The sequence below is a fragment of the Ylistrum balloti genome, unplaced genomic scaffold (assembly GCF_031769215.1).
Source record: "Ylistrum balloti isolate Yb309-2 unplaced genomic scaffold, AGI_CSIRO_Ybal_v1 Utg370758, whole genome shotgun sequence".
Classification (NCBI taxonomy): Eukaryota; Metazoa; Mollusca; class Bivalvia; order Pectinida; family Pectinidae; genus Ylistrum; species Ylistrum balloti.
This window is the reverse complement of record NW_026782445.1, coordinates 129,826-141,066: the sequence shown is the minus strand read 5'-3', so window position 1 is coordinate 141,066 and position 11,241 is coordinate 129,826. Positions and strand designations below refer to the sequence as shown.

The following is an 11,241-nucleotide window of genomic DNA, read 5'->3' as shown; positions in this document are numbered from 1 at the left end:
GTTTAAGAGTATACAGAAATACAGAAGTAGATTGAATCAAACAGAAGAAGAAACCCCATTTTTGTATAGATTGTAGAAAAGCTTAATACTTTATAAAATACAGAAGTAGTTTGTATTTGATTTTGATGATGTGTGGGTACCACTACTGTGATATCCTATGGAACATCGATCGTCTTTTTCATTATTTACTGGACATGAAACATATCCCTTGTGTAAAGGGAAGTAACTCGCAAACATTCCACACCAAATGTCAGTACAAAGTTTCGTAAGCAAATAAACAAACCGAGCTCGTCTTTTTGGCGATCGACTTGTTGTGGCAAGTGTATTATGAGTGAGGTCAAACTGGTAAGTTACTATCATTCAATTTATTCCAATGACTCGTCATGATTCATTCTTGCTTCCTTTTCTTTGAAAATTGAAAGAAAAAATAAATTAAAAAATTGTCAGCAGATTTACACATCAGTCCTCAAGAACAACAAAATAAGACCCTGACTAGCTAGAGTTAGGCTACATCCAACCAGTGAGTAAGATCCTCTGGAGAGAAACGTTTAGTCAGAACTGTTTGGACATGTTTAGTTTGCAAAGTGGAAACATCTGCAGACAAAGATATTTAAGATTGATAAAGAGATCTCTTGAGTTTTTCGAAATAACCATTACGTTTATTTATCAAATAGCATGAATCGACGGTATACCCGATTTAACATCACGAAAGACAGTATGGAGTTTGGATAACGATTTGATTTAGCTGGAAGATGACTCTGTAAAAATGTTGTACATAATGAGATGTGTGAAATCAGAAATGAGTCAGTTCCGTAGCCGTAACATTAATAGATATTATTAAAAAAGGAAAAAACAAAAACAAAAAAATATATATCGCAGCATGATACTCTGTATGAACTAGTATTTTGTCAAAAGAAAACTGTAGAATTACCACCATTTCCAAATAGGGTGATTTCTATTTAAAATTGAAATAAAAAACACAGTGTTTACAGCTTACTCGTATGGATTGCATCAAAGGCACACAATTGAATTGTACCTTTCAATACCAACTCACAATTAGATATAGGATAAAGTCAAAAATACATTAAACTTAATTATACTGTTGTTTCTCATTCTAATACTGGTCAGTGATGTTAAAATTTCCAAATGTTAACATTGTACAAAAGACACACAAGTGAATAGCACTTTTTAGTATAAATTTACAGTTAGATACATTTTAACGAAACAATTAGTTTAACTGCATCATACAGTAGTTTCGCCTTTGTAAGACTCCTCAACGATGCTATTGGCATGGGCTTCAAACCTTAGGGTAGACTTAGGAAAATCCAAAGTGATCGAAAGAAATGTCAAAATCTAGCATTCAATAAATGCTGATGTGTTGATACACTTACTCCAAAATGATTTGCTGTGTTGTACGCAGATACAACAAATTGTTTAGAGAGGAGAGGGTTAGTGCCCAACAAGGTCGAATTGTGCGTCTATAATGCATCATTAAAATAGCTACATGTTTTGAAGGTCAAGGATATTTTGTAGATAAAGTAATAGTAATATGAAAATGACCCTGTATTTCTTATTTATCATCAAGTGTCTATACTTCAGTATAGGTGGTTTGAAGGGACATGCCCTTTCCGCTGAAATAGTAATATGTCAAAATTATCATACTGATAGCAACCAAATTTGCTCGAGATTTGCAGAATATGAACTGGTAAAGAAAGATGATATACTTGCAAATACACAGTATTGTACTCTGCTACAAAATGGCAAGCAATTAGTTTTTAACCTTCCACCGCCTGAGTATGAAATTCTCGAACAAGACTAAGATTGTCCGCGGAACGATTCTGATACATAACTGCTTGTTTTCTGAGTTCTCGATTCATCAGAAGGGGTCATAACACACTCCATGGCAATTTTATAAATGGCTGTCACCCAGTTCGAAGTTGAGCTGAAGACAGTGGTAGAGCTCACGGTATTCTCCTCAGCAAAAACTGATTTCAGCTTTATGTAAATGAAACTTACTTATTACAACCCTTCCGTGATATTTTAACATTAGATTCCCCATATATGGTGATCCGATATTTAATGAAGTTGATGATATATTACTTGCAAAAATACGTTGATAATGATAAAAACAAAAGAAAACAGTTTTATTGAAAGTGCCCCTCTCTCTCTCTCTCTCTCTCTCTCTCTCTCTCTCTCTCTCTCTCTCCCTCTCCCTCTCCCTCTCTCTCTCTCTCTCTCTCTCTCTCTCTCATTGATCCTGATGATATGATATTGAAGAAAACATGGCGATGGTGATAATGATGACGACGACGACGATGACGATGATGATGTTAGCATGATAATGATGATGACGAAGACGATGATATTATATAGATATGGGGAGGGGATCTCAATAAATTGGTTGATAACGTATTTGCATAAAGCAATAATGACCATACCTTACCACTTGACCCATTGACCCAAGGGCCATTAGTTCAAAAGAAGACAATTTAATCTTTAAACCGCACTTTCTACTGATTACAGAGTAAAATAGATTTGAATGACCCTACCTATTTACCCCTATCATAAAGGACCCTTGGTGCAGGGCTGCATACCTTTAATAAATTCCGATTGAAATGTACTACTAATAATCTATCTAAAATTGGTCAAACTAGCCCAGTTCTGGAGAAGAATATTTTACATACTGAGTCAGGGATTTACCTCACTGTTCAAAAATGGGAGTCCCTGGGACTGCCAACCTCAAATTTTGAGGGTCAATGAAGGAAAAATAAGAGTCCACATAATTTACTTATTCATACTATTATATGGCAATAGTACAGCCATAAAAGGTCATTTACAATTAAATATGATTTCTGTTATCACCTGTGGTCTACTGTAAATATGGTCACATTTCACTCCATTTAACACCTAAAGTTCCATTAAATCAGAAAACACATCTGCTGCAATGTCCCTTTTACACATTATAAAAACAGTGCGTAGTTGTACAATGTGCGAATTTATTGCTTCACTTTGGAATGTATGTTTTGTTGTTCAACATTCGATCTCGTTTTTTCTAAGTTCTTTTCAAATGAAGTTCGTCTGTAATTTTAGCACACTATCGGCGTGCGTTTTCGAATCTTGGTGACGTAGGAGTGTAGAGGTGTGATAATTAGTACAGACTTCAGTTGCTGTGAATGGGTTTTCGAAGCCTTTTATTTAGAGACAAATGTTGCACTGCATGCCCCCACCGGACACACGTGTCAACCATTGATATATTGACAACCAATTGTTCTGAAACGTCCTAACTTTCGCTTTTTTAATGGCGAAGTTGTCTCACTAGACCTATCACTATGCCTATAGCTATCGTGCGATGTGTTTTCGTTCTCGCTTGACTTGTCGGCGGAAGCTGACGCTTCACCCTGACTACATGTAGCTTCACTTTCTTCCTCATTCTCATTATCGTTCTTTTTTCGTACGAAGTTTTTTTAAAAATCCATTTTTGTTTGCCGAACAATACTCAGTTAATATTAGTGTGCCCTCGAGGCTCAAATTGACATCGGCACATGCTGAATTGCGAAATACGCATGCGCTGCTATAAATAGAAAAGGACATTTACAAACAGGTGATTTTCTAGCGACAATATCTCAAATGGCTTCTATTGGTCGGCGATGAACACAAACAAAACCGCTAACCGTGATGTATCTGTCCGTAAATAAGACAATTTATAAAAGACAGTATAAACGTGCGTCTCATGGGACGCATGGGTAATTTATTTGAGAGTCCAGGCATATATTTTGGGAATAATATACGCAGGATTTTGCTGCATAAATGCTTTGCTAAATTACACGGATGTTATGTTCATGCCAGCGGAAAGATAATAAAATTATGCAACCGACATCAAATGAAAAAAAAATCACTGCTGTGATGATCGCGGAAAAATGCACGGTATGGGTATTTCAAATTCGAGCCTTAATCGTTATTGTTTAAATATTACCAAACATATTTGATAATTCTAGTGTGAAGTAAAGTACTGCGATGAAAAGAAATCTGGTAAATGTCAGGGGTAACAGAAATTATACAAGTTTTGGTAGTGTTTGTTTACTTTAAATCGTGTTTACACATATTCTTTCATTAAAAGGGAACATTTGCTAATGACTATTGTAACACAGTAGGCGTAAACACACGTACTTGTTAGTAATAGCCACGTTTATTCACATGTTGAATAACAACATCTCATCACCATACAGAGTTGATATACTCATACTAGTACTTCGCGTTATATCTCGTATCAGAACTGTTTATCTGGTGGGCTCCCCCAAGGCCGTGTTTTACAACCTAAAGATCTCTCCCCCCCCTTTATCTTACTCTGGACATTGCTTGTCCGGCCATCCCCTAACGTGGCCTTCACTTGTTGCTAGATGATACGATTGTTGAAGTATAGCTACCTAAGTTGATATTGCCCCTGCTAATTTGTTACTTGAAATAGACCCTAATAATCACTCTGCTACTACTACGAACGGGAAATTACATAAGTTTGTGAACTACCTATATGTGTTATATTGTCCACGATCATACTATCCATCGAATACGCGTTAAAGTTATTTACATATTTTTATGCGCTTATTGTCTTTAATTTGAACAAAACGATAGTGTTTATAGTTCTTCTTCCTGGTCGGAGAAATGGGTTTTCGGATCCTCTTCCGTTTCATTAAAACAATTTCCGATAATGTGTACTCTTGTGAGGTACACGTAAATGTACATGTACATGTGTAACAACACATGTTAGTCTCTTATTGTTTGGAAAATAGCGTTAACTACTTCCTGTCCCGTACTACTACTTCCCGTCAGAAAAATGAACTTTAAGAACTTCCTCCTTATAAAAATCCACTTCAAACGTCCGGATGGAATGTTCGTACGACTCTCGATTAATTACGTCGAAAGTATCCTCCGTCCTTTTTAAACTTTCTGTGATTTTCAACACTTAATTGTCCGTAGTTGTCTCCTTGAGTAGCGTCATGGATTGTTGCTAATTTCAATTGGTTGGTGTAGAGGTATATTCTCTAAATATGTTCTCTCCTCCTCAGCTTCAGCCGACACCATTATGTAACTCAGCAAAGTGATTAGCTTACCTGACCTTTTTCATTCTCATACGAATTAAAATTGATGCGTTCAGTTCTTCAAAATCTATATAACATTAAAAATTAATTGTTCAACTTTGTTTTTCAAATGTAACAAAATATGGTTGTGATAAATTGTTACACTATCTGAAGGCTTCTACAAGTATGATCAGCTGCAGAATCTTAATCACTTAAGCAGCTAACCAAAAAGTGTTCTTTTACATAAAATGAAGAATGTTTATCACATGAAAATGTCTCACCGGTAGTAATGTCTCTAACAGACCATGATAATGTCAATTAACTAATATTCTATATCTCCTGACTCATCATCTAAGATTTACTCCCTCAGTCACTATAATACTCCAGGAGTTTGAGTCCCCACTCTCCAGTATCTAACACTAAGCTGGACCACAACACATCACCCCTCTGTAAACCGACTACTCCCTGTCGTCCTTTGTTTGTGTGGAGTGTTTTTATGTACTTCCCTTCTCCACTTATTAGTTCTGTTGTTTTCCTTTTCGTGTCAGCAATAACAATATTACCCTTACTGTCGTATACCACTGTGATCGGACCAAACTTGTCAGGTGTGACCGCCTCTCTTGCCTGTATCCCCTCCCCACGGTAGTGGACCAGAGGCTGGAGTGTTGAATTATACACAATGACGTGACTTCTGTAGTTGTCTGGATCACGAGGGTCTCCACTGATTAGTTTACTACTTACTATAGCTATGTTACCTGTAACAGGACACTGTGTGATGGAATCTACCCCACCCAACCCTGACCTATCTACAGTGACTGTATGTAACACCTGACCCTCTGCTGTGCATATCAATACCTTGTACCCCTGTCTACCTCCTGTACCCACCACTACCCGTCCCTCCCTGGTCACACACAGCCTGTGTGGATAATTCTCTGTACTAAACCTTCTGACTGGGGTAGATGATGTAGATATCTCATTGACAGTCCTCTCCCCTTTACAACAGAACCACAGACGACCTGTGGTGGGGTCTAGACTGATGTCTGTGGTGTTACTGTTGTGTTGTATCCGTTGCCGGGCTTTACCTTTGTTGTTGATGAGGTTTAGTGTACTGGTGTTAAAATCACACAGCCAGGCACGTCCATCAGGTGTAGGACAGATTGATGTGATCTGATCCCTGTATGAGAACTTGGATTTAATCATTGGACTTTCACACAGTGTGAAATACTTGTCTTCTTCAGTGGACGTTTGGCCCAACTCTGTAGACTGGTTTTGTTTCACTACTGGACCTCGGTTATAGTGACCACCAGTTGCTGATACTGCCCGGAAATGGTCAGTAGGTGTCTCTATCGCCCCCATGGCCAGCTTCAGGTGACTAAGTCTGTCCTTACTTGGGGTAAAATCTATTACACCTATGTCAGGTATCCGTGGGATGTTGATGTCCATGTCCCGGACTTCTGTTGCCGAGTCATACACAAGTACATTAGTTCCTGTCTGGAGGGTCTGCTTACACTCTGATGAAAGTTTCACCAAAGTGTCGATCCTCTCGTCCAGGTCAGTGATGTGTGACGTAAGTAGCTCTGTTTCTGTGTCCTCCATCTTGTCACATAATATCAGGCAATCCTCTGTTATTCTATCTAATAGATCTTTACATTGATCTCGTTCTAATTTCATCTTATCACGAATGTTTTTGTATTTAGATTTTAAAGTTGAAAGACGTGCCTCGGCTGATTTCTTTTCTGCATGAAATTTCGGAATTCTTTTGTTCTCATTTTCACAAACAAAGTCCCGAACTTTATTTTTGCACTGTTGAGTATATTCTGAAATTTCGATGAAACTGTCATTATGAGTTTTATGTGTTGTAACAGAACAGGTAGTACAAATCAGGGTGTTACAGACCTGACACAAAAATACCACTTGGTTTTTCCTGTGACTGGGACACTTGTCATGACCTTTAGCTCTGGCATGAAATTGACCTTTTAGATTGGAAAGGTCAGCGGATGTTGCCATGGTACTACTAAAGCGCAGCAGTGATGCAGATTCCAGGCAAGTGCCTCCTGGAGGTTCTCTCTGCGTAACAAGAAAATATTAATCATCAATACTTATATAAGATTAGATAAAAAGTGAAAAAACTACATCACTCGTACTGTTTATATAGGACACACGTGCACAGGGGCCTGTCTATTTGTTATAGCTATTACAATGGTTTTTAGAGTCATTGTATATACACTTCAAGGGAGATGAGAGGGAGAAATGTTAATTGAAAGATTACTAAAAAAATCTTATGTACAGCTGTATTCTTCTTGCCGGACCTTTTCTTTGGGTAAGATTCTGGGGAGACACACCGAGGAACACCTGACGTAGAAAAGCTTGAAAATACTGATGTATCTTTAACTTCAAAATCCCGAAATCTGATTGGCTTAAATACAGAGAAAATCCTCTACGTCATACAAAAAGTAATAGATGATTGGTCAACTCATTGGTCTGTTAATATCACAATTTTGCCCGTCCGCGGTGGAAGTCGCTTATTTTGCTTTGAGATGGGATCAAGACTAATTGATTTCAATGATGAAAATACTTCATTGTTTTCAGCGAGACAATATAAATTCATAATATAAAAGGCAGTTAATGCATATAGGAATCGACATGAAAAAGTAATATGAGATAGCGGACTGTCTTCCATGATAATTTCATCGTATTTGTCGATTTCCATCTGTGTCCAAAGAGTGCAATGGCATAAAAGGCGAAACAGGGGCGGTCACTCATGCAAACGCTCATCATTTAATCTGATAGGTAAAAATATCCAGAATATCGGATTCATTTCACCAGGCGAGGATTGAAGAATATATATCTCCGCATAAGTACAATAGATACACATATTTATACATATTCACTATAGTGATGCTAAGTTTAACCAGGAAATTCAGATTTGCAATAGATACGGATTGATGGTCTCGAGGTGAAATTGTAGGACTTACCTAAATCTCATTAATGTTTTCACGGAGTTACAGTTTGTTTTTGTACTTTTGTATCTATGAGCGAGTGAAAATGTATTTCTTTTATTTGTGTTGTTTATTTATGTGCATTTCAAGGTGGAGCGATCTAATTTTAGCCTCGTCTGCCTTCTCGTAATCCAATACATTGCATCGTGTGTTATTTAAAGAGTGTAAATCAAGTGGTCACTAGTGTGTTCTACAAAGTCTTCACAATGTAGTACCTACGTAATACTGTAGACATTGTTGTTATACATACATGTACACTTATTAATGATAATCTATGATTCTGAATACCGTAGACATTTTAGTTTCCTGGTCCTATTTATCTGTTTACTAAAAATGACATGAGCTCACTACACGACGCGAGCCTCAAACAAAATATCGTTGTCAATATGATTTCTCACAATATCATCAATGAAAATACCTGTTGTACAAGTTCTGAATCTTAGACCTGGATGTTGACGTATATCCTGATCTGGTAGTAGATCACAGAGCTTCTAAAAACTTGCCACACAGAAGAAACGCCTCTGCAATAATGTAGATATATCTATGGCCTATCTGTTGATCCACTTAAATAGTCACCGACGTAACTATCAACACGACGAATGATTGGTTAACAAAGATCACACATTTTAGAATAGGTATATAAGTTATCTAATGTATAGAGCTAGGGCATATTTATCTAAAAGTCTACAGCTATATACCCATTAGTTCGTCTAGGTGCAAAATATGAACATATATTTAAAGCTTATAAGTGATTGCCAGTTGGTTCTAGGTGTTCTAATGAAAACTTATTTTTATTAGGAGATTTCGATAAAAATATCTTGAATGAAAAATTGAAGTTGTTCAACATCAATGAGGTTATAATAGCATTTCACCTTTAGACATATTTAATTGATAGCGTTTAGTATTGGTGGTAATAGGCAAAATAGTTTACTAGAGGTGAATTGCTTCACATCGTCGTTCGCTACTGATGACCACGTCTTCCTTACGTGTCTGAACGACATCTCTTGGGCGATTTAGATATGCAATTTTATTCTGGAACAATTTGCACCATTATGTTTTAATAAAAGATGATTACTTTTACAAAGTCACATTTGTATTTTTAACATGTAGTCATTCTTTTATAACTGACTCCGATTCATTTACTGTTTATGTTTTAGAAGCTGATTTTGCTTTTCTATGAATGAATTGTATATTCCAAAGTTCTCTCAGAAATCTTGTAACTGAATCATGGTATGTGTTTCTCTTTGTTTTACACATTCTGATTGCAATGCCATTGTATCATGGAGGCAACAAAGAAAAAAACTAGGACAACAAGAAGAAAATACCAACATGTCAACAGAATCATAATCCAAACTCAAATTCCATAAAACTAGGACAATCTATATACAAAAGACAAATTTACACAGAGACTCCTGAAAAAGGACACGGAAAATAAAAGGACGACAATGATAACAATATATCATTTTCGTTATTGAAAAAATTAATTGACAGATTCAAGTTCACATACGTGTCTTTTATGGAATTTAATGAAAAATAAAGACACAGATTTAAAAAGTAATGACAAGTGTCAAGATGTAGGACATTCTGTAGATATTTATTTTAGTTTCACTAAAATCAGATCATCAGGAAGTCAGAAATGTTGTTTAAAGTCTTTGTTATGAATTAAGAATATCAAACATTTGATTATTTCTCCATCAAGTCGCATTCTTTCGAAATGAAAAAAAAATTGAAAGTTTGAATATTGATTGGTGTACTATCATGACATATTTAACTTTTTTTTTTTAATTTTTAAATTGTTAAACACGTAACACATAATTTGGGTTGGCACCTATCTCATTACCTTGTCGTCTGAACTTTCATTTCACCAATTTAACAACATTGATACGGACTAACACAGTATCCATCAAACTTGGAGTTATGTGTTTTCCATGGCGAAAACCCGCACTACTGTGATTTTTTTCTTTTGTGCCATCAAATCAGTTGACACATGGACATAACTATTTCCTGGCCTGCTTGGGCTGGTCAGGTTTTTTATTCTTGTAAAGTTGTATACATGTATAGTATCTTAATCATGTTTTCTCATCCTGTTGGATGGTTCACCGAACCCTACTGTGTATCATTTTTATCATTTTTAGTTACAATGATATGATAATTGCTTAGTTTGTACAGTCTATTTTTCGAAGTTAGTACATATATAATTTTAGTATAAACAAAGTATATACTTTGGTGGGGAAGTTTAAAAATTACTGTTTACACAGTAATTTTTCCACTTTGTGGCGTTGTTCTACCGAACCCACACCTTTATATTAAGTGTGAGATTTTATAATACCTGTATGTATCTTGTTAATAGTTACATATGTTGCCTATAATTTCTAATAAACTTGTCACCTTATGGTAGCCATTTTCAATTCATACTAATCTTTTAGTTTTCTGTATGTGGAGTATACATAAAAATTGTTATGTTATCCACATAATTACTAACAGAGATTTAATTCATAATTACGAAATTTATGATTGTTAAGTGTAAGATTTATCAAATTTATGTTTAATAACTGAGTTGATAGTTCCAGTGGTATTTCGCTGAATCACTGTTTAGTGAAAGCTTTTTCAGTAACTTAGTAAGAGTTATCTCCCTTTGATCACTATCTGGACTAAGACCACAATTAAATACTTCCGTGTTCAGTACCCACAATTGAAGTCCCTAAAAAATGTATGTATATAAGGGAAAAAAATAATATGCCTCTTTGAACTGGACTTTTGCCTATAAATTTGATGTAGATGTGTTATAGAGATGATAATCTAACTGTCAGTGTGTAAATCATTCATATTGAACATGTAATTTGTGCTGCAGGATCCGGTTTAAAAAGTCCTGCTTTCACCTTTACCCCTGACCCGGATGTATATAATTGACGTTGGTGACACACATGGAGGTATATCTCCAGAAAATGCCCAACATGATGGGTTGAAACTTTTACATTTTGCTTCTCAGATGTTGATCTTGGCCAGGTGAAATGGAAATTTGCAGATGAAACTTTGGGACTTAGTTATGATTTTTAATGTTACAATGAAACATATAGTGAAATTGATTGTGGTCTTAGTCCATCTAGAGTTTGGTCCAGGTAGTTTGTAATTGTAGTATAGAATTATCGTTCTTGTTTTTTATTAGA

The 11,241-nt window shown here is 35.9% G+C and overlaps 1 protein-coding gene across 1 annotated transcript; it reads right to left on the bottom strand.

The window, feature by feature from the left end:
- Positions 1-5,441: 5,441 nt before the first annotated feature.
- On the bottom strand, positions 5,442-7,082 carry LOC132558119 (tripartite motif-containing protein 2-like). The gene is made up of 2 exons (XM_060222649.1): positions 5,813-7,082; positions 5,442-5,776 (listed from the first exon to the last, which is right to left on the bottom strand). Exons 1-2 carry the CDS (start codon positions 7,080-7,082, stop codon positions 5,442-5,444), a joined length of 1,605 nt encoding a protein of 534 aa, XP_060078632.1.
- Positions 7,083-11,241: the final 4,159 nt, after the last annotated feature.